Below are 25,794 nucleotides of genomic sequence, written 5' to 3'. Positions count from 1 at the left end.
ACTGTATACACTGTCTGATCAAACACCCCCCGGGACAGGGACAGGTCAATACTGTATACACTGATCAAACACCCCCCGGGACAGGGACAGGTCAATACTGTATACACTGTCTGATCAAACACCCCCCGGGATAGGGACGGGTCAATACTGTATACACTGTCTGATCAACCACCCCCCCCCCCCCGGGACAGGGACAGGTCAATACTGTATACACTGTCTGATCAAACACCCCCCGGGACAGGGACAGGTCAATACTGTATACACTGATCAAACACCCCCCGGGACAGGGACAGGTCAATACTGTATACACTGTCTGATCAAACACCCCCCCGGGACAGGGACAGGTCAATACTGTATACACTGTCTGATCAAACACCCCCCGGGACAGGGACAGGTCAATACTGTATACACTGATCAAACACCCCCCGGGACAGGGACAGGTCAATACTGTATACACTGTCTGATCAAACACCCCCCGGGACAGGGACAGGTCAATACTGTATACACTGTCTGATCAAACACCCCCCGGGACAGGGACAGGTCAATACTGTATACACTGTCTGATCAAACACCCCCCGGGACAGGGACAGGTCAAAACTGTATACACTGTCTGATCAACCACCCCCCCCCCCCCCGGGGACAGGGACAGGTCAATGCTGTATACACTGATCAAACACCCCCCGGGACAGGGACAGGTCAATACTGTATACACTGTCTGATCAAACACCCCCCGGGACAGGGACAGGTCAATACTGTATACACTGTCTGATCAAACACCCCCCGGGACAGGGACAGGTCAATACTGTATACACTGATCAAACACCCCCCGGGACAGGGACAGGTCAATACTGTATACACTGTCTGATCAAACACCCCCCGGGACAGGGACAGGGACAGGTCAATACTGTATACACTGATCAAACACCCCCCCGGGACAGGGACAGGTCAATACTGTATACACTGATCAAACACCCCCCGGGACAGGGACTGGTCAATACTGTATACACTGTCTGATCAAACACCCCCCGGGACAGGGACAGGTCAATACTGTATACACTGTCTGATCAAACACCCCCCGGGACAGGGACAGGTCAATACTGTATACACTGATCAAACACCCCCCGGGAGAGGGACAGGTCAATACTGTATACACTGTCTGATCAAACACCCCCCGGGACAGGGACAGGGACAGGTCAATACTGTATACACTGATCAAACACCCCCCCGGGACAGGGACAGGTCAATACTGTATACACTGTCTGATCAAACACCCCCCGGGACAGGGACAGGTCAATACTGTATACACTGTCTGATCAAACACCCCCCGGGACAGGGACAGGTCAATACTGTATACACTGATCAAACACCCCCCGGGACAGGGACAGGTCAATACTGTATACACTGATCAAACACCCCCCTGGGACTGGGACAGGTCAATACTGTATACACTGTCTGATCAAACACCCCCCGGGACAGGGACAGGTCAATACTGTATACACTGATCAAACACCCCCCGGGACAGGGACAGGTCAATGCTGTATACACTGTCTGATCAAACACCCCCCGGGACAGGGACAGGTCAATACTGTATACACTGATCAAACACCCCCCGGGACAGGGACAGGTCAATACTGTATACACTGATCAAACACCCCCCTGGGACAGGGACAGGTCAATACTGTATACACTGATCAAACACCCCCTGGGACAGGGACAGGTCAATACTGTATACACTGTCTGATCAAACACCCCCCGGGACAGGGACAGGTCAATACTGTATACACTGTCTGATCAAACACCCCCCGGGACAGGGACAGGTCAATACTTTATACACTGATCAAACACCCCCCGGGACAGGGACAGGTCAATACTGTATACACTGATCAAACACCCCCCGGGACAGGGACAGGTCAATACTGTATACACTGTCTGATCAAACACCCCCCGGGACAGGGACAGGTCAATACTGTATACACTGTCTGATCAAACACCCCCCGGGACAGGGACAGGTCAATACTGTATACACTGATCAAACACCCCCCGGGACAGGGACAGGTCAATACTGTATACACTGATCAAACACCCCCCTGGGACAGGGACAGGTCAATACTGTATACACTGTCTGATCAAACACCCCCCGGGACAGGGATAGGTCAATACTGTATACACAGTCTGATCAAACACCCCCCGGGACAGGGACAGGTCAATACTGTATACACTGATCAAACACCCCCCTGGGACAGGGACAGGTCAATACTGTATACACTGTCTGATCAAACACCCCCCGGGACAGGAACAGGTCAATACTGTATACACTGATCAAACACACCCCGGGACAGGGACAGGTCAATACTGTATACACTGTCTGATCAAACACCCCCCCGGGACAGGGACAGGTCAATACTGTATACACGGTCTGATCAAACACCCCCCGGGACAGGGACAGGTCAATACTGTATACACTGATCAAACACCCCCCGGGACAGGGACAGGTCAATACTGTATACACTGTCTGATCAAACACCCCCCGGGATAGGGACGGGTCAATACTGTATACACTGTCTGATCAAACACCCCCCGGGACAGGGACAGGTCAATACTGTATACACTGTCTGATCGAACACCCCCCGGGACAGTGACAGGTCAATACTGTATACACTGTCTGATCGAACACCCCCCGGGACAGGGACAGGTCAATACTGTATACACTGTCTGATCAACCACCCCCCCCCCCGGGACAGGGACAGGTCAATGCTGTATACACTGTCTGATCAAACACCCCCCGGGACAGGGACAGGTCAATACTGTATACACTGATCAAACACCCCCCGGGACAGGGACAGGTCAATACTGTATACACTGATCAAACACCCCCCGGGACAGGGACAGGTCAATACTGCATACACTGTCTGATCAAACACCCCCCGGGACAGGGACAGGTCAATACTGTATACACTGATCAAACACCCCCCGGGACAGGGACAGGTCAATACTGTATACACTGATCAAACACCCCCCGGGACAGGGACAGGTCAATACTGTATACACTGATCAAACACCCCCCGGGACAGGGACAGGTCAATGCTGTATACACTGATCAAACACCCCCCGGGACAGGGACAGGTCAATACTGTATACACTGTCTGATCAAACACCCCCCGGGACAGGGACAGGTCAATACTGTATACACTGTCTGATCAAACACCCCCCGGGACAGGGACAGGTCAATACTGTATACACTGATCAAACACCCCCCGGGACAGGGACAGGTCAATACTGTATACACTGTCTGATCAAACACCCCCCGGGACAGGGACAGGGACAGGTCAATACTGTATACACTGATCAAACACCCCCCCGGGACAGGGACAGGTCAATACTGTATACACTGATCAAACACCCCCCGGGACAGGGACTGGTCAATACTGTATACACTGTCTGATCAAACACCCCCCGGGACAGGGACAGGTCAATACTGTATACACTGTCTGATCAAACACCCCCCGGGACAGGGACAGGTCAATACTGTATACACTGATCAAACACCCCCCGGGACAGGGACAGGTCAATACTGTATACACTGTCTGATCAAACACCCCCCGGGACAGGGACAGGGACAGGTCAATACTGTATACACTGATCAAACACCCCCCCGGGACAGGGACAGGTCAATACTGTATACACTGTCTGATCAAACACCCCCCGGGACAGGGACAGGTCAATACTGTATACACTGTCTGATCAAACACCCCCCGGGACAGGGACAGGTCAATACTGTATACACTGATCAAACGCCCCCCGGGACAGGGACAGGTCAATACTGTATACACTGATCAAACACCCCCCGGGACAGGGACAGGTCAATACTGTATACACTGTCTGATCAAACACCCCCCGGGACAGGGACAGGTCAATACTGTATACACTGATCAAACACCCCCCGGGACAGGGACAGGTCAATACTGTATACACTGATCAAACACCCCCCTGGGACAGGGACAGGTCAATACTGTATACACTGTCTGATCAAACACCCCCCGGGACAGGGACAGGTCAATACTGTATACACTGATCAAACACCCCCCGGGACAGGGACAGGTCAATACTGTATACACTGTCTGATCAAACACCCCCCGGGACAGGGACAGGTCAATACTGTATACACTGATCAAACACCCCCCGGGACAGGGACAGGTCAATACTGTATACACTGATCAAACACCCCCCTGGGACAGGGACAGGTCAATACTGTATACACTGATCAAACACCCCCTGGGACAGGGACAGGTCAATACTGTATACACTGTCTGATCAAACACCCCCCGGGACAGGGACAGGTCAATACTGTATACACTGTCTGATCAAACACCCCCCGGGACAGGGACAGGTCAATACTGTATACACTGATCAAACACCCCCCGGGACAGGGACAGGTCAATACTGTATACACTGATCAAACACCCCCCGGGACAGGGACAGGTCAATACTGTATACACTGTCTGATCAAACACCCCCCGGGACAGGGACAGGTCAATACTGTATACACTGTCTGATCAAACACCCCCCGGGACAGGGACAGGTCAATACTGTATACACTGATCAAACACCCCCCGGGACAGGGACAGGTCAATACTGTATACACTGATCAAACACCCCCCTGGGACAGGGACAGGTCAATACTGTATACACTGTCTGATCAAACACCCCCCGGGACAGGGATAGGTCAATACTGTATACACAGTCTGATCAAACACCCCCCGGGACAGGGACAGGTCAATACTGTATACACTGATCAAACACCCCCCTGGGACAGGGACAGGTCAATACTGTATACACTGTCTGATCAAACACCCCCCCGGGACAGGGACAGGTCAATACTGTATACACGGTCTGATCAAACACCCCCCGGGACAGGGACAGGTCAATACTGTATACACTGATCAAACAACCCCCGGGACAGGGACAGGTCAATACTGTATACACTGTCTGATCAAACACCCCCCGGGATAGGTACGGGTCAATACTGTATACACTGTCTGATCAAACACCCCCCGGGACAGGGACAGGTCAATACTGTATACACTGTCTGATCGAACACCCCCCGGGACAGGGACAGGTCAATACTGTATACACTGTCTGATCGAACACCCCCCGGGACAGGGACAGGTCAATACTGTATACACTGTCTGATCAACCACCCCCCCCCCCGGGACAGGGACAGGTCAATGCTGTATACACTGTCTGATCAAACACCCCCGGGACAGGGACAGGTCAATACTGTATACACTGATCAAACACCCCCCGGGACAGGGACAGGTCAATACTGTATACACTGATCAAACACCCCCCGGGACAGGGACAGGTCAATACTGCATACACTGTCTGATCAAACACCCCCCGGGACAGGGACAGGTCAATACTGTATACACTGATCAAACACCCCCCGGGACAGGGACAGGTCAATACTGTATACACTGATCAAACACCCCCCGGGACAGGGACAGGTCAATACTGTATACACTGATCAAAAACCCCCCGGGACAGGGACAGGTCAATACTGTATACACTGATCAAACACCCCCCGGGACAGGGACAGGTCAATACTGTATACACTGATCAAACACCCCCCTGGGACAGGGACAGGTCAATACTGTATACACTGATCAAACACCCCCTGGGACAGGTACAGGTCAATACTGTATACACTGTCTGATCAAACACCCCCCGGGACAGGGACAGGTCAATACTGTATACACTGTCTGATCAAACACCCCCCGGGACAGGGACAGGTCAATACTGCATACACTGTCTGATCAAACACCCCCCGGGACAGGGACAGGTCAATACTGTATACACTGATCAAACACCCCCCGGGACAGGGACAGGTCAATACTGTATACACTGATCAAACACCCCCCGGGACAGGGACAGGTCAATACTGTATACACTGATCAAACACCCCCCGGGACAGGGACAGGTCAATGCTGTATACACTGATCAAACACCCCCCGGGACAGGGACAGGTCAATACTGTATACACTGTCTGATCAAACACCCCCCGGGACAGGGACAGGTCAATACTGTATACACTGTCTGATCAAACACCCCCCGGGACAGGGACAGGTCAATACTGTATACACTGATCAAACACCCCCCGGGACAGGGACAGGTCAATACTGTATACACTGTCTGATCAAACACCCCCCGGGACAGGGACAGGGACAGGTCAATACTGTATACACTGATCAAACACCCCCCCGGGACAGGGACAGGTCAATACTGTATACACTGATCAAACACCCCCCGGGACAGGGACTGGTCAATACTGTATACACTGTCTGATCAAACACCCCCCGGGACAGGGACAGGTCAATACTGTATACACTGTCTGATCAAACACCCCCCGGGACAGGGACAGGTCAATACTGTATACACTGATCAAACACCCCCCGGGACAGGGACAGGTCAATACTGTATACACTGTCTGATCAAACACCCCCCGGGACAGGGACAGGGACAGGTCAATACTGTATACACTGATCAAACACCCCCCCGGGACAGGGACAGGTCAATACTGTATACACTGTCTGATCAAACACCCCCCGGGACAGGGACAGGTCAATACTGTATACACTGTCTGATCAAACACCCCCCGGGACAGGGACAGGTCAATACTGTATACACTGATCAAACGCCCCCCGGGACAGGGACAGGTCAATACTGTATACACTGATCAAACACCCCCCGGGACAGGGACAGGTCAATACTGTATACACTGTCTGATCAAACACCCCCCGGGACAGGGACAGGTCAATACTGTATACACTGTCTGATCAAACACCCCCCGGGACAGGGACAGGTCAATACTGTATACACTGATCAAACACCCCCCTGGGACAGGGACAGGTCAATACTGTATACACTGTCTGATCAAACACCCCCCGGGACAGGGACAGGTCAATACTGTATACACTGATCAAACACCCCCCGGGACAGGGACAGGTCAATACTGTATACACTGTCTGATCAAACACCCCCCGGGACAGGGACAGGTCAATACTGTATACACTGATCAAACACCCCCCGGGACAGGGACAGGTCAATACTGTATACACTGATCAAACACCCCCCTGGGACAGGGACAGGTCAATACTGTATACACTGATCAAACACCCCCTGGGACAGGGACAGGTCAATACTGTATACACTGTCTGATCAAACACCCCCCGGGACAGGGACAGGTCAATACTGTATACACTGTCTGATCAAACACCCCCCGGGACAGGGACAGGTCAATACTGTATACACTGATCAAACACCCCCCGGGACAGGGACAGGTCAATACTGTATACACTGTCTGATCAAACACCCCCCGGGACAGGGACAGGTCAATACTGTATACACTGTCTGATCAAACACCCCCCCGGGACAGGGACAGGTCAATACTGTATACACTGATCAAACACCCCCCGGGACAGGGACAGGTCAATACTGTATACACTGATCAAACACCCCCCTGGGACAGGGACAGGTCAATACTGTATACACTGTCTGATCAAACACCCCCCGGGACAGGGATAGGTCAATACTGTATACACAGTCTGATCAAACACCCCCCGGGACAGGGACAGGTCAATACTGTATACACAGTCTGATCAAACACCCCCCGGGACAGGGACAGGTCAATACTGTATACACTGTCTGATCAAACACCCCCCGGGACAGGAACAGGTCAATACTGTATACACTGTCTGATCAAACACCCCCCGGGACAGGGACAGGTCAATACTGTATACACTGTCTGATCAAACACCCCCCTGGGACAGGGACAGGTCAATACTGTATACACTGTCTGATCAAACACCCCCCGGGACAGGAACAGGTCAATACTGTATACACTGATCAAACACACCCCGGGACAGGGACAGGTCAATACTGTATACACTGTCTGATCAAACACCCCCCCGGGACAGGGACAGGTCAATACTGTATACACGGTCTGATCAAACACCCCCCGGGACAGGGACAGGTCAATACTGTATACACTGATCAAACAACCCCCGGGACAGGGACAGGTCAATACTGTATACACTGTCTGATCAAACACCCCCCGGGATAGGGACGGGTCAATACTGTATACACTGTCTGATCAAACACCCCCCGGGACAGGGACAGGTCAATACTGTATACACTGTCTGATCGAACACCCCCCGGGACAGGGACAGGTCAATACTGTATACACTGTCTGATCGAACACCCCCCGGGACAGGGACAGGTCAATACTGTATACACTGTCTGATCAACCACCCCCCCCCCCGGGACAGGGACAGGTCAATGCTGTATACACTGTCTGATCAAACACCCCCCGGGACAGGGACAGGTCAATACTGTATACACTGATCAAACACCCCCCGGGACAGGGACAGGTCAATACTGTATACACTGATCAAACACCCCCCGGGACAGGGACAGGTCAATACTGCATACACTGTCTGATCAAACACCCCCCGGGACAGGGACAGGTCAATACTGTATACACTGATCAAACACCCCCCGGGACAGGGACAGGTCAATACTGTATACACTGATCAAACACCCCCCGGGACAGGGACAGGTCAATACTGTATACACTGATCAAAAACCCCCCGGGACAGGGACAGGTCAATACTGTATACACTGATCAAACACCCCCCGGGACAGGGACAGGTCAATACTGTATACACTGATCAAACACCCCCCTGGGACAGGGACAGGTCAATACTGTATACACTGATCAAACACCCCCTGGGACAGGTACAGGTCAATACTGTATACACTGTCTGATCAAACACCCCCCGGGACAGGGACAGGTCAATACTGTATACACTGTCTGATCAAACACCCCCCGGGACAGGGACAGGTCAATACTGTATACACTGATCAAACACCCCCCGGGACAGGGACAGGTCAATACTGTATACACTGATCAAACACCCCCCGGGACAGGGACAGGTCAATACTGTATACACTGTCTGATCAAACACCCCCCGGGACAGGGACAGGTCAATACTGTATACACTGTCTGATCAAACACCCCCCGGGACAGGGACAGGTCAATACTGTATACACTGTCTGATCAAACACCCCCCGGGACAGGGACAGGTCAATACTGTATACACTGATCAAACACCCCCCGGGACAGGGACAGGTCAATACTGTATACACTGATCAAACACCCCCCTGGGACAGGGACAGGTCAATACTGTATACACTGTCTGATCAAACACCCCCCGGGACAGGGATAGGTCAATACTGTATACACTGTCTGATCAAACACCCCCCGGGACAGGGACAGGTCAATACTGTATACACAGTCTGATCAAACACCCCCCGGGACAGGGACAGGTCAATACTGTATACACTGATCAAACACCCCCCGGGACAGGGACAGGTCAATACTGTATACACTGATCAAACACCCCCCTGGGACAGGGACAGGTCAATACTGTATACACTGTCTGATCAAACACCCCCCGGAACAGGAACAGGTCAATACTGTATACACTGATCAAACACCCCCCGGGACAGGGACAGGTCAATACTGTATACACTGATCAAACACCCCCCGGGACAGGGACAGGTCAATACTGTATACACTGTCTGATCAAACACCCCCCGGGATAGGGACGGGTCAATACTGTATACACTGTCTGATCAACCACCCCCCCCCCCCCCGGGACAGGGACAGGTCAATACTGTATACACTGTCTGATCAAACACCCCCCGGGACAGGGACAGGTCAATACTGTATACACTGATCAAACACCCCCCGGGACAGGGACAGGTCAATACTGTATACACTGTCTGATCAAACACCCCCCGGGACAGGGACAGGTCAATACTGTATACACTGATCAAACACCCCCCGGGACAGGGACAGGTCAATACTGTATACACTGTCTGATCAAACACCCCCCGGGACAGGGACAGGTCAATACTGTATACACTGTCTGATCAAACACCCCCCGGGACAGGGACAGGTCAATACTGTATACACTGTCTCATCAAACACCCCCCGGGACAGGGACAGGTCAAAACTGTATACACTGTCTGATCAACCACCCCCCGGGACAGGGACAGGTCAATACTGTATACACTGTCTGATCAAACACCCCCCGGGACAGGGACAGGTCAAAACTGTATACACTGTCTGATCAACCACCCCCCCCCCTCCCCCGGGACAGGGACAGGTCAATGCTGTATACACTGATCAAACACCCCCCAGGACAGGGACAGGTCAATACTGTATACACTGTCTGATCAAACACCCCCCGGGACAGGGACAGGTCAATACTGTATACACTGTCTGATCAAACACCCCCCGGGACAGGGACAGGTCAATACTGTATACACTGATCAAACACCCCCCGGGACAGGGACAGGTCAATACTGTATACACTGTCTGATCAAACACCCCCCGGGACAGGGACAGGGACAGGTCAATACTGTATACACTGATCAAACACCCCCCCGGGACAGGGACAGGTCAATACTGTATACACTGATCAAACACCCCCCGGGACAGGGACTGGTCAATACTGTATACACTGTCTGATCAAACACCCCCCGGGACAGGGACAGGTCAATACTGTATACACTGTCTGATCAAACACCCCCGGGACAGGGACAGGTCAATACTGTATACACTGATCAAACACCCCCGGGACAGGGACAGGTCAATACTGTATACACTGATCAAACACCCCCCGGGACAGGGACAGGTCAATACTGTATACACTGTCTGATCAAACACCCCCCGGGACAGGGACAGGTCAATACTGTATACACTGTCTGATCAAACACCCCCCGGGACAGGGACAGGTCAATACTGTATACACTGTCTGATCAAACACCCCCCGGGACAGGGACAGGTCAATACTGTATACACTGTCTGATCAACCACCTCTCCCCCCCCCCCCCCGGGACAGGGACAGGTCAATACTGTATACACTGTCTGATCAAACACCCCCCGGGACAGGGACAGGTCAATACTGTATACACTGTCTGATCAAACACCCCCCGGGACAGGGACAGGTCAATACTGTATACACTGATCAAACACCCCCCGGGACAGGGACAGGTCAATACTGTATACACTGTCTGATCAAACACCCCCCGGGACAGGGACAGGTCAATACTGTATACACTGATCAAACACCCCCCGGGACAGGGACAGGTCAATACTGTATACACTGATCAAACACCCCCCGGGACAGGGACAGGTCAATACTGTATACACTGTCTGATCAAACACCCCCCGGGACAGGGACAGGTCAATACTGTATACACTGTCTGATCAAACACCCCCCGGGACAGGGACAGGTCAATACTGTATACACTGTCTCATCAAACACCCCCCGGGACAGGGACAGGTCAAAACTGTATACACTGTCTGATCAACCACCCCCCGGGACAGGGACAGGTCAATACTGTATACACTGTCTGATCAAACACCCCCCGGGACAGGGACAGGTCAAAACTGTATACACTGATCAAACACCCCCCGGGACAGGGACAGGTCAATACTGTATACACTGTCTGATAAACCCCCCCCCCCCCCCCCCCCCGGGACAGGGACAGGTCAATGCTGTATACACTGATCAAACACCCCCCAGGACAGGGACAGGTCAAAACTGTATACACTGTCTGATCAAACACCCCCCGGGACAGGGACAGGTCAATACTGTATACACTGATCAAACACCCCCCGGGACAGGGACAGGTCAATACTGTATACACTGTCTGATCAAACACCCCCCGGGACAGGGACAGGGACAGGTCAATACTGTATACACTGATCAAACACCCCCCCGGGACAGGGACAGGTCAATACTGTATACACTGTCTGATCAAACACCCCCCGGGACAGGGACAGGTCAATACTGTATACACTGTCTGATCAAACACCCCCCGGGACAGGGACAGGTCAATACTGTATACACTGATCAAACGCCCCCCGGGACAGGGACAGGTCAATACTGTATACACTGATCAAACACCCCCCGGGACAGGGACAGGTCAATACTGTATACACTGTCTGATCAAACACCCCCCGGGACAGGGACAGGTCAATACTGTATACACTGTCTGATCAAACACCCCCCGGGACAGGGACAGGTCAATACTGTATACACTGTCTGATCAAACACCCCCCGGGACAGGGACAGGTCAATACTGTATACACTGTCTGATCAACCACCTCCCCCCCCCCCCCCCGGGACAGGGACAGGTCAATACTGTATACACTGTCTGATCAAACACCCCCCGGGACAGGGACAGGTCAATACTGTATACACTGTCTGATCAAACACCCCCCGGGACAGGGACAGGTCAATACTGTATACACTGATCAAACACCCCCCTGGGACAGGGACAGGTCAATACTGTATACACTGATCAAACACCCCCCGGGACAGGGACAGGTCAATACTGTATACACTGTCTGATCAAACACCCCCCCGGGACAGGGACAGGTCAATACTGTATACACTGTCTGATCAAACACCCCCCGGGACAGGGACAGGTCAATACTGTATACACTGTCTGATCAAACACCCCCCGGGACAGGGACAGGTCAATACTGTATACACTGATCAAACACCCCCCGGGACAGGGACAGGTCAATACTGTATACACTGTCTGATCAAACACCCCCCGGACAGGGACAGGTCAATGCTGTATACACTGTCTGATCAAACACCCCCCGGGACAGGGACAGGTCAATACTGTGTACACTGTCTGATCAAACACCCCCCGGGACAGGGACAGGTCAATACTGTATACACTGTCTGATCTAACACCCCCCGGGACAGGGACAGGTCAATACTGTATACACTGATCAAACACCCCCCGGGACAGGGACAGGTCAATACTGTATACACTGTCTGATCAAACACCCCCCGGGACAGGGACAGGTCAATACTGTATACACAGTCTGATCAAACACCCCCCAGGACAGGGACAGGTCAATACTGTATACACTGATCAAACACCCCCCGGGACAGGGACAGGTCAATACTGTATACACTGTCTGATCAAACACCCCCCGGGACAGGGACAGGTCAATGCTGTATACACTGTCTGATCAAACACCCCCCGGGACAGGGACAGGTCAATACTGTATACACTGTCTGATCAAACACCCCCCGGGACAGGGACAGGTCAATACTGTATACACTGATCAAACACCCCCCGGGACAGGGACAGGTCAATACTGTATACACTGTCTGATAAACACCCCCCGGGACAGGGACGGGTCAATACTGTATACACTGATCAAACACCCACCTGGGACAGGGACAGGTCAATGCTGTATACACTGATCAAACACCCCCCGGGACAGGGACAGGTCAATACTGTATACACTGTCTGATGAAACAGCCCTGAGCCTGTAGGGCACCGTTGAAAGCACGTGCCCTCCCTTCACTGCCTAAACTGTTTGGTAGTGCAGGGTTGGAAAAGCACAGTAGGTCAGGCAGCATCCAAGGAGCAGTAGACTGAACGTTATAGGCATTATCAGATAAATGGGAGGGAGTTGGGGCTGGTGGCTGGGGTAGGTAGCTGCGAATGTGATAATTCAATGAAGGTGAGGGAGAAGATGATAGGGCAGAGTGAAGCTGATAGATGGGAAAGGTGATGGACAAGTCAGGAGGGTGGTGCTGAGTTGGACGCTTGGGCTTGGGCTAATGTTGGGGCAGGGGAAATGAGGAAGTTCTTGAAATCCACATTGATCCCGTGTGGTTCCAGGGTCCCCAGGCAGAATGAGACCTTCTACCTTTAGGTGTCGGGTAGTAACGGTTTGGCGGTGGAGGAGGCCCAGGACCTGCATGTCCTTGACTGAGTGGGAGGGGGCGTTGGAAGTGTTCAGCCACGGTGTGGTGGCGTTGGTGGGTGCCGATGTCCCAGTGACGTTCTCTGAAACGATTCCCTAGTTGGCGCCCTGTCTCCACAATGTGGCGGAAACCAAAGCAGGTGCAACAGATGTAGGAGATGACATTGGTGGCGGCACTGGTCAATTTCAGTCGGATGTGGAAGGCTTCTGTGGGGCCTTGGACGGAGGTGACTCGTGTGGTGTGGGCGCAGGTTTTGCACTTCCTACGGTGGCAGGGGAAGGAACTGGGAGTGGGGGGGTGGGCTGGTGGGAGGGCATGGACCTGATGAGGGAGTCACGGAGGGAATGGTCTCTCCGGAACGTGGGTAGGGTGGGAAATACGTGGTGTTCAGGTTTAGCCTGCTGCTTCGTCATAACTGGGCGGATTTGATCACCAACAAAGGTCCTTATGTTCTGACCCAGTGGAACTCGTGGTCAGCTGCTGGCTGATACACCAGTGAGACAAAGAACCTTATTTATCCCTCAGCCAGTGAGAAGTTCTGGGAGCATGGGTTGGGCACGTTGCAACAGCTGACCACACTTTGCAACGCATTCCATTGGGCAAGACGTAGCTGGGACGTAGAAATGTGTTTGCTCCGCTGTGACACGTGTTCTCATTTCCACAGAACGATGAGGACACATGCAGCGTGGATGCTGCTGCTGCCGGCTGGGACACCGAGGCAAACTGGGAGTCGGTCGAAGCAGAACCAGGTCAGTTCACTGAGTATGGGACAGGAGGAGGATTTCACAGCAGGTGGCTAAATGAAGGCACAGGTGTAACCTTCATGGTTTTTCTGTCAATGGAATATCTCATTTGTGAAGTTTGCGTGAGTGCAAGTAGATTCCCTCTTGGCTTTGAGCATTCGCAGGAATAGAGCAGATTTGAGCTCTGAGAACCTTTAGTTAAAGATGATTTGAGCCCACACTGAGTGAAATGTAGGTTCTCTCCAGGTGAAGGCTTAAGTGAACAGATGTGAAATCAGGCATTCACGGCAAGACCTGAGGCTGGTTACTCCAGCACTGGCCCCTTCCAAAATAAACGTCTGTTTTGAGAGCGGTGCCACAGGAGTCAAACCTACTGAGTTGAACTGATCCGCATCACATTTCACTTACCAGCCCTCAGCACCCAGTCCCACTCTGTTTTAGTTCAAACTGTAACCACAGCGTAGGATGGGATATGAAAGCAGAAACTATGGGAGCTTTTAATGTGGACAGGATAGTTTGTGAGGCTGACGCAAAGAGCTGTCTACACCAAACCTGGAATTAATTCCCTAGCTCCTCGTGAAGATAACAGCAGCCTTAATGTATGGATGAATGTTCCAGCCAGTGAAAGTGAACTTCGGCTCAGGAATGAGGCAGTAGAAATACAGTGGCAAATATTTCCAAACTGGTCAACATTGCAACAAGAGAAAAACTCCAAGTTAAGAAGCCACCATCGGTCATCAATTTCAAGTGAAATCATCTAATTACACCACGTTGGAAGGCAGGGCCGGATATAAGTAACTCCCCCTTACTATGATTCCCACGATTGATCAGAGCCAAGAGGCGCTAATAATTACTGAGGGAAAACCAGATATGATGATGCATTGCATTCCAGAAATCACAATCTTCAGGAAAGTGCAACAAAGCAATTCCTAGTCCCCGATCGACTTCATCCTAGGGGCTTCATAGTGGCTGCTGAGATGGTTGATGAATTTGTTCTAAATTTGCCAAATTCCCTGTCTGGGAAAGTTTCCTCGAGATTGGAAAACAGGGAGTCTGAGTCCTTTCTTCAAAAAGGGCAGACAGGAAGCAGGAAAACTACAGGATAGTGCACAACATCTGCTGTAGGAAAGATGTTGACTGCTATTCAAGACCTTCTAACAGGGTACATGCTGAGAAGTGTTCACGGTAATCCAGCAGTCAGTGTTAACAGGGAAACCATATTAAATAAATTTATTGGAGTTTAAGGGGAGTTGGTGATATGGAATGCTTTACAGAAATTCAAGTAGTATAAGTTCCCAGATCAAGGTTATTGCAGGGGAACGTTCCTGATGTAGGGTATAACATTGGTATCTATAGGTTAGGTAGCTAACAGAATGCCAGTAAGTATCATAAAGGAGTTATTTTCTGGTTGTACCACAGAGATCAGTGCCTTTTACAATTATTTGCACAAAGGGACTGGAGGTGCAGTTACTAAATGTGCTGAATATATGATGCCTGACCCAAGTTGTTAAGAGGGCCTCAGGAGACTAAAAAGGGTTATAGATGGGCAAAGCAGGGGAAAACATGAAATGATCCGTTTTGGCAGTGGAAATAGACAAGTTACTCAAATGGTGGGCGATTGCACAGCCAGCTGGGTATTCTCGTGCATGAATGTCAGATTATGCCAATACAGCAAATAATAAAGCTAAGAATGTTATTGTTTATTGACATATGAAAATGGACTGGATGGTTTGCATTATATTTTAGAGAGTATAGGACAATGAAAAGCAATCTCAAAGAATTGATGTTTCTAACGGAACACACAGGATGTTCCTCATGACCAGGCAGTCCAGAATCAGGGGTCACAGGCTGAGGATTGAGATGAGAAATGTATTCACCCAGAATGGTGAGCCTGTGGAATTCTCTGCCACGGAAAGTGGTTAAAGCCAACTTGAAGTTTGCGAGAAGTTGGATATTGTTCTTTGGACTAAAAGGTCGACTGGTGTGGAGAGGAAGTAGGAACAGGATGCTGAATGGAATGATCGTATATTTATATGTTGAATGGTACAGCATCTGGGGTCATTGGGTCTCCCTACTTAAGGAAGGCTGGAAATGAGGTTGACGAAAGACAACTCGCCATTTTCAGGTATTATGAGTCAAGGTTGAACAGGCTAGTCTTGTATTGGCTAAGATTTAGAGGAGGTGACTTGATTAGAATCATCCAAGATCCTGTGGAGGGTGGATGAGGAATCTTGAGAGAATCTAGAATTATGGGTTGGCTCCAATATCTCTGATCTGAGAGAATCAGGCCCAATCTGTCGGCAAACTGAACTGAAAACACAATGCTGGAATAACAGCGTAGGTAAAAACAATGACTGCAGATGCTGGAAACTGGATTCCGGAGTAGAGTGGTGCTGGAAAAGCACAGCAGTTCAGGCAGCAGCCAAGGATGAAGGGTTTTTGCCCGAAACATCGATTTTCCTGCTCCTCAGATGCTGCCTGAACTGGTGTGCTTTTCCAGCACCACTCTACTCCAGAATGTCAGCATGTCAGATAGTATCCTTGGAGAAAGAGCAAGCTAACACTGCAAGTCTAGATGACTCTTCATCAGAGCAACTGAACCCTTGGCTTGGGAGAGATCGCAAAGGATGGGGAATGGGATCAAGTATAACAGCTATTTAAATGGTTGGTGTAACCCACATGAAATCAGATGTCGGGGACAGATTTGGGCTGTTTGTCGGTAATGTTTTCTGAGCCACAGTTTGAGTTGTGACCAGCTCTCTCTTTAATCTCTGCCCACTTCACTCCAGGGTTGAGCAAATCCGATCTTGCCAGAAAGAAGCGGGAGGAGCGGAAGCGAGAAATAGAAGCAAAGCGCGCAGAGAGAAAAGCTGCCAAAGGACCACTGAAGCTTGGTGTCCGAAAGGTTGACTGAAGTGGTGCAGCTGCTGAAGCTGATCACGCTATAACCGTGCAATTTAGATGTGTTCCATTTCATTCCAAGAGAGGCCATTGCAGGGAGTCTTGGTATGTTCTCAATCAAACACAAGCATTTTTTGTCCCTCTTCTCACAATGGAATTCTAAGCTATGCAGTATATACAAGGACTGAGGGGGAGGAGAGAAGAGAATGAAGGTGCACCCAACAAAAACTGGTCCAACAGCTGGGTTCTCAAGCCTGTCACACAACAGTTACTGGTTTCAGGATTAGATGCTCGACTGTAACCTGGGACCTTTAAATTATGAGAGATGCCCTGCTGTTTGGATATTCAGCGTTATGAGACTATAGTGCAATTACAAAGCTGTGCAGTAAAATAAATCTTTTCAAAGTTATCAGTGGTCAGTGTGATTTTATTTATGCAATTAGTGGTTGGAATTTTAAGTGGAAAATTCAAGTGTCAATCAAGGGACAGTAAAATTGCAGGTTATAATCTCTCAAAAATCCAAGCTATTAAGGAATATTAATGTTGCTACAATTGCAAACTGCAATTCTTGATACCTTAACCATGTTTATTCAGAAACCAAAACAAGTTGCTGGCAACATTTATGGACAAAGTAGTCCTCAGACTCAACTTCAACCTACAGCTTTACAGACCTGAGTTTCTCGGAATGGTTTTCAGAATTCCAGTATCTTGCAGCTCTTAACTTTGCCATTCCTGAAAATTTGTTTTTTTTCCCCATGTGATTAGACCTTGTGATATTTGGCTGTGGAGTGACTACCTGAACTAGTATTAAAAATGTTCTGATCTGATCTGAACATATGGAGATCTAAACATCATCAAAATAGGTTCCACAGCTCTGATTTGACAGACCAGACATAGATTCCCTACAGTGTGTCCACAGGCCCTTTGGCCCAACCAGTCCACACTGACCCTCCAAAGAGTAACCCACCCATTCCCCTCTGACTAAAACTTCTTAATGCTATGGACAATTTAGCATAGCCAATTCACCTGACCTGCACATCTTTGGACAGTGGAGTCAAACAGGCCCTTCTGACTGAATATTGGTTTTGCTCCCCCCACCAGCCCATTGAGTACAGAACTAGAACCCTTCTTCAAATGTTTCATCTCCAGGATCACACTTGCACTGTTGAGGCTTAATCTAAACTTGATACCTCCTCAACTTAACTCATTCAAGTTTAGTAACCTGCATCCAACTGATTAACATCCTCCTGCAAGTATGGTGTGTACAGTTCTCCACATGCAATCTCACCAATGCCATGTATATAAACTGAAGCATCTTCATTTTATTACAGGCCCAAAGACTCATGCTGCTGACCTGCAAAGCTACTCTAGCTGTTTTTCATGGTGATGTCTGGCATTTTAGATTGCTATAGCCTAAAACTAACCTTCATTCATCCAAAGAACATAGAAAAATACAGCGCAGTACAGGCCCTTCGGCCCTTGATGTTGCGCCAACCAAAGCCTACCTAACCTACACTAGCCCAATAACCTCCATATACTTATCCAATGCCCGCTTAAGTGACCATAAAGAGGGAGAGTTCACCACTGCTACTGGCAGGGCATTCCATGAACTCACGACTCGCTGAATCTACCCCTAACATCTGTCCTATACCTACCACCCCTTAATTTAAAGCTGTGTCCCCTAGTAACAGCTGACTCCATTAGCAGAAAAAGGTTCTCACTGTCAACCCTATCTAAACCCCTAATCATCTTGTACACCTCTATCAAATCTCCACTAAACCTTTTCTCCAATGAGAACAGCCCCAAGTGCCTTAACCTTTCCTCATATGATCTTCCTACCATGCCAGGCAACATCCTGGTAAACCTCCTCTGCACTCGTTCCAATGCCTCCACGTCCTTCCTATAGTATGGCGACCAAAACTGCAGACAATACTCCAGATGAGGCCGCACCAGTCTTATACAACTGCAACATGACCTCAGGACTCCAGAACTCAATTCCTCTACCAATAAAGCCCAGTACACCATATGCCTTCTTCACAGCACTGTTTATCTGTGTACATGGACACCAAGATCCCTCTGCTCATCCACACTACCAAGTAGCCCACCATTAGCCCAGTAATCCATCTTCTTGTTACTCCTACCAAAGTGAATGACTTCAAACTTAGCTACATTGAACTCCATTTGCCACCTTTCTGCCCAGAGCCATTAGGACATTTATTCTTTCTGCTAAATGGACAGTTTCACAACATCCTGCCCTTTTGACCTGCGGTTAAAAATCAAACCAGCTGTTAACTAAGTCAAGAATGCATGCCTCAAAACTAAACCATTAAACACTCAGGCTATATTGGAAACCAGATTCAAGTTCTATAGGGTTTTAGTTTGAGGGGGTTTAAAAACTACACCTGCAAATTGTATGCCAAAGGACTGTGTTGCTGTTAAGATTCATAATGGCTCCCTCATGACAAAAATTGATGGTCACAGGCAAGACTCCAGTAGGGTCAGGAACAGAGACCAGGACACAGTTTCATGCAGTGCTCGACATGGATTTGATTGACAAATAAGCTCAACCAATAAACCAACATTGCTTTATTCAAAGTTTATTACCTGTATTTTTGGAAATTTACATTGGCCAAAGAACAAATGTGAATTCAAAATAGACATGTTTGAGAAATGCAACACCCATCCCCTCAAATGGAATACAAATGACTAACAGGAATAAGTGTAAAAAAGCAGATACTGCAGGGATTTGAACCCTATCCTGGAAACCAGGAGTGCCAACCACCAGCATCTTTTGCTTTTTTTGGGCAAGAGTAAAATGGTAAGGCAAAAGCAAAACCTGAGAAAACAACACTTGTTCTCTCAGTAAAAGAAAACCTCATTTGCTGCCTAACGAAGTCCAAACTCTTTATCCAGGATCACCCAAGTCAAAAGGGTAGAAATTCCGCTTCAGATCACTATTCAAACAATCTGCCTTGGAGAACCTGAAAAATCTCAAACAATAGTTGCGATCCTAAAATGCAGAGCCTTCTAAGAAGCCATTCATTCAACCACCATGTCCTTGAGGTAACATCTATGTAGTCCATTGATTGTACTTTGACGTTTTGTAATAAATGTCCTAAAAATTGAACAGAAACAAACACCACACCAACACAGCACAGACAACCTCTTCAAGCAAAACATTCTACAGTACAGTGAGAATGCTAGAATCTCAGCCTCAGAAGCACAAAATACCAACACTAGAATGCTACCTCATTCATACACAATATACTCAAACAATAGCAGCTTACGGACACATTTGGTGTAAAGGTACTTGAGATCATGGAGGATTACTTTAAGTTGCTGAACTGGAGCTTCAGGATTCATGGATCTGAAAAACTAAACACAAGCCATTTGCCCACCCCAGAAAAACCCACTGAAATTTCTTTTAAATTATATTTAAAAAGTTGGCACCTGTTGAAGACTGTTCATAGTATTTTCACTTCAGCAGCAAGGACTTGAAACCTGAAAAACTAAGAACAATAATGTCCCCCGCCCTAAACTTGTGGTTTGAATGGGATCGAGATGTAGAACCTGAGTACAGGCACATCCAAGTCTAAGCACCACAGAGTGAAATTTCAAAGCTAAGCACGTAGTACTTATCCAAAATACTTTAGGAAGTTTCAAATGAGAATGAGCACCTTTGCTTTATGTTCCATTTCAGGCAGAAAGCACTGAAGATCTGAAAAACTAAGAAGAATGTCGTTGCCCACCCAAAACCCCTTTTGAAATAATTAAATTGAGCACCTGGGTTTGGCTTCTGTCTCATGTCTAACACCAACTTGAGATCTGAAAGAAATTAAGAACAATATCGTGCCCCTCCCCACTCAACCCTCTTTAAAATGTCTTAAAAGATGAAATTTTGCACCTGTATTGAGGAATACATTGTTGATCTGCACGAAGTGGCAAGGACCAGTGACCTGAAAAAACTAAGAACAGTGATATTGCCCACCCCAAACCCTTTTGGAATGCTGAAGTATAAAAAAAGATTGTGCACCTGTACAGTTAGGTCCAGTATACTGGTTATATTCCACTCAGCTAAGCAATCTAAACTGGAGACCTGAAAGAATGAACAATGACATTGCCCACCCCAAACTTTTGAAATGCTTTAAGTATTAAATAAGGTGTCCAGTTAGGTAGAGGCTACCAATTACTTTCCACTTAGCACAAACTTCAATACAATCTAAAACATGGTATGTAGCACCTTCAGAAAGGTTGTCCAACGCAGTATATCCACAGGGAGCAATGGCTGGATGCAGGGACAACTAACAGACTGCAATCCTAAATCTCTCTGCAAAGTTTCAAGAATGCATCAGCATCTTGCAAGTGTCGAGTTCCACTTGAACAAGGGATTAAGAGATCTGGAAAAAAACTTGAAAAGTGCTGTTTGATAACCCTACCCCCACACCCCATTATGTGGAAGAGTGATGAGCTCTTCAATTATAAGTTAACATCCATCCCCCAACACCCAATATAAACAAATAATTACTGTTTTAAAATGCTAGAGATTTAGTGAATCTAAAGTTTAGGAGCTCTTTGAAAATTTAATTTGAAAATTTCAGTGAACAGGTTAAGCTAATAATGAATGTTTATCAATTAATTTGCTTACCAGGCCGAGGTATTTTCTTTGGCAGCACAAACATGGAATTATTTTGCTTCTCCCAAATTCCCAACAGAAACAGTTGACAGACTACCACCTCTACAGCACAACTGTGTTAGAAAAGTGCTTGCAAATAGAACTATGGCATTAAGTGAGGGTACCTGGATCAGATGCAAATTATGGCTCCAAGCAGTTTAATTTTTCTTTAGGTATCTGGAAGAGAAAAGCTGAGAAGAAAAGACATTTGCCCCACCTCCCCTTCAACTGGACATTAAAATTACTCTGCAATTTGTGACTTATCTGGATTAGATGGATTTCCAAAATCAACCCACAATTTGGGAGACGGAGACTGTAGACTATACTGGTTTGCAACAAGGAGTATCTTGCATACAAGCTGACGAATGCCAAGATATTGTGACACGAACACTCACAGGTTTAAGGTCATCATTGATTCTTCTACATCTTTGAACTGTGGCTTGAGCCTGCTGTATTCACCTGCAAAAGTCTGAAGGAAAATGTCTAATCCTCCCCCTTGTAAGACTCATGCTTACAAGACCTCATGTAAATTCAGTTTCCTGAATTTTCCATTCTTGACAATTTTCAGTTAAATTTTAGTCATTTCCTAGAATTCATGCAATAATGATTCTAAGTGGTCTCCCATCTATTGCCCCATACATTAAAAAGAGCAACTACTAGTTAGCAAATTAAATTCATAAGGAGTGGGTACATGGGAAGACCAAGAACAGACTTTCAATCCAACCTACAAAAATGTAGGGCATTACTATGTAACACGACAGCCAATTAGAAGCCACGTCCATGCTACTAGTTCCAAAGTAGAACTAAAGTGACTATTCCCAGCTTTTGTCATTTTAAAGGTGTTAAATAAATATTTTAAAAAGGTTAAAAGTTGACTACTCAACTAGTCTTCCAGGTGAAGCTTTCTGGTCTTCAATAGCACTCCACTTCTCAACTGAGAATCTGAAAATGGTTCAAAGCCAATTCCACAGCATCTTATGCAGTTACTTCAAGCACAGGAAAGAATAAGCCTCTCTATTCTGAAGCACTGGATTACCATCTTTGATTTTTAAAAAGGTTGTATTACTTGAGATTTACTTGCCGAACTTGCAGACACTTTAAGAACGGACCTGTAAGATAAAATCTGGGACAAACTTTTCCAGTTCTAACCCCCTCCCCCATCTAAGAAATAGCAACAAATATTCCTCGATGCAAAAATAATCAAGCACATTAAACCAACCAAGGCTGGTTTAAACACTAGTACTAATTTACTTCTACAACACAGTTGCACAGCAGTCCCTTGGACTCTGAACATGGTTGGAATTCAAGCTTGTGAATGACAAGCTAGAATACCAACTGGTTTTTAAAACATATTTCCAGTACAACAGCAATATCCAGACATTCTGCTTTGTAAGATGAAATTTGCCACATGCTATCAGGTGTACAACTTCAAACAAGAAACACTTAGCTGACTTATCTTCAGCAGAAGAGCAGCACATCATTCCTAGGTAGCTCTTTGTCTGATGACAGTGAAAGACCCTGGACTGCAGAAGATTATGCTCAGCACTTATTACAGATTATCATCATTCACTTTGGTCCCAATCTGGAAATCATCTCATTGAAGGTCTGCACTTGTGTGGATGCCTGCAAAAAGTCTAAACAGCACTTGTTCCACCCTGACAATTTGCTCCAATTTAACTAATGTTAAAAATATCATTGTTCAAAGATTACATATTGTCAGACAGATTTGGTAAAAAATGTATTGATTGCTTAAACAATGAGAGGTTTTTTTGACTAAAGTGATTGGGGAAGGGGCCACATGCAAAGCTGATCAATTCAACTAACTTGAGCATGAAGCAAGATAATTACCTTCAGTTAGACAGATTTAAGAACTGGTGAGATGTAATTAACTTATCAGCAATTGTAGGTAAAGAAAACCAGACTGCTAATGCAGGTGCCAACATTCATTCATCCAAATGGCTTTAATTTCACAGTCAAGATCAACAGCCAACTCCATGGTCCTGAAGATTAGGTTTCTTGCAGCCTTGCTCTGGTTAGTAGTCTATAGCATCTGTAAGACAAGTCTAGGAAAGCTTGTTGTCGGCCCGCCCATTAAGCACTACCCAGCGTACATTGAAATTCTGTCCATAGATATTTTCCTTTGCTAAATTACATTAACAGAATACCTCATTGATGAACTACACAATTTACAAGTTTCACATTTTACATGGTAATGAGCATTTACAGATAGTGACATTTAAGACAAACATTGCTCACACTCAACTGTGAAGCTGTTCTGTGGTCTTGATAGAAAGCCGGTGTGTTCAGAGACTAAATCGCTGCCTAAGTCAGATCTCCTGTAAGTAATCATGATCAAAAAGGCAGATGCCGAAGCAGGACTGCACCTCTAACAGCAATTTCATTGGTCGCATGGTCCAGGTTAATAGTATTAATCTCTGATTAGCCTGCAAAATAAAACTAGAAACCATTGCCACCCCCTTAAACCACCAATTTGTCTAGCTATGCCACAATCCAGGCATAAAGCCTGACAGCACTCTGGACTGAAAGCTCATCAACCCCCAAGCCCTTCATGTATAACATCCATGTCTGCCCATGGCCAGCTCTGTAGGCATAAAGCCCATCAGTCCACTGGATGCCCACCAGTTCTCCAGGCATAAAGCCTGTCAGTGACCCTTTGGCTGCCCCCAGCTCATCAGGCATAAAGCCCATCCCCCCCACTGAGCCAAGTTCTCCCAGGCATAAAGCCCATCAGCACTAGCCCCACATTTCAGGCATAAAGCCCATCAGCACTAGCCCCACATTTCAGGCATAAAGCCCATCAAAAACATTAAAATGTCATCCTTGAATGGAAATGGTTCCTATATTGCAGGCATAAAGCCCAGAAGATTAAATCTTGGATCACAATATCCCCAAATAAACAGCTACACACCAATTTTAAATTACCGGAGCTAAGAGGCATAAAGCCTTTTATGCATAAAGCATAAAGCCTAGAGGAGCAGCCGACTGCAACTTTCATTATAAAGCTCCCAAACAGGCTAGTAAAACCATTAAACCAAATAGTCTTACAAGGAATTCTAACCAGTCATCACCCCGTCAACAAGCAACTGAAAGCTCATGACAATTAATGGAGTCCAAACAGGCACTTAGCTGTTGTGAGGTGAACGTTAGTTGGAGCCACATCTCTCGAATACAGACTTGCAAGTAATATTGAATTTCAACCTATTGGCAAGACAGAGAAAGTAGGAAGAGCAAAGCAACAACTTTCCAGTTTGGAACTGTACATCAGCATTCACTAAGACAGTCATGTCATCTTGCTGCAGGAAATTGGATTTGCTTTTTGAATGAAATGCCTGAAAGATAAAACTAGACAATGTTGCCCACCCAAGTAATCCCTTGCAGACAAAAATTACCAAAACCAGCTCAAAACAAACATTACAATCTCAATTGTTTCAAATTACTGGGACGAACATACAAACCAGGTTCAGTCCATCTTCCTCTGCTCTTATCTGACTTGTTCCAGAAGATTCCAGCCCTGAAAAACATTCTTCAATTACACGACTGCCTCATCAGCCCCTCTGCTCTCAACTTCTGCCAATGTGTGCCTCCA

At 47.7% G+C, this 25,794-nt stretch overlaps 1 protein-coding gene across 2 annotated transcripts in view; it reads left to right on the top strand.

The window, feature by feature from the left end:
- The window catches only part of scyl1 (SCY1-like, kinase-like 1), a 67,327-nt gene extending 49,403 nt beyond the window's left edge, over positions 1-17,924 (top strand). For both annotated transcript variants that reach the window (XM_060855369.1, XM_060855368.1), the window contains exons 16-17: positions 14,536-14,620; positions 17,404-17,924. In XM_060855369.1, coding sequence (XP_060711352.1) covers positions 14,536-14,620; positions 17,404-17,528 — 210 coding nt within the window. In that variant the 3' untranslated portion in view covers positions 17,529-17,924. The remainder of the gene's footprint in view (positions 1-14,535; positions 14,621-17,403) is intronic.
- The last annotated feature ends 7,870 nt before the right edge of the window (positions 17,925-25,794 follow it).

This window comes from Hemiscyllium ocellatum, chromosome 46 (genome assembly GCF_020745735.1).
Source record: "Hemiscyllium ocellatum isolate sHemOce1 chromosome 46, sHemOce1.pat.X.cur, whole genome shotgun sequence".
In the NCBI taxonomy this organism is placed as follows: domain Eukaryota; kingdom Metazoa; phylum Chordata; class Chondrichthyes; order Orectolobiformes; family Hemiscylliidae; genus Hemiscyllium; species Hemiscyllium ocellatum.
The sequence above is the reverse complement of the archived record's forward strand: the minus strand, read 5'-3'. Positions and strand labels throughout refer to the sequence as shown.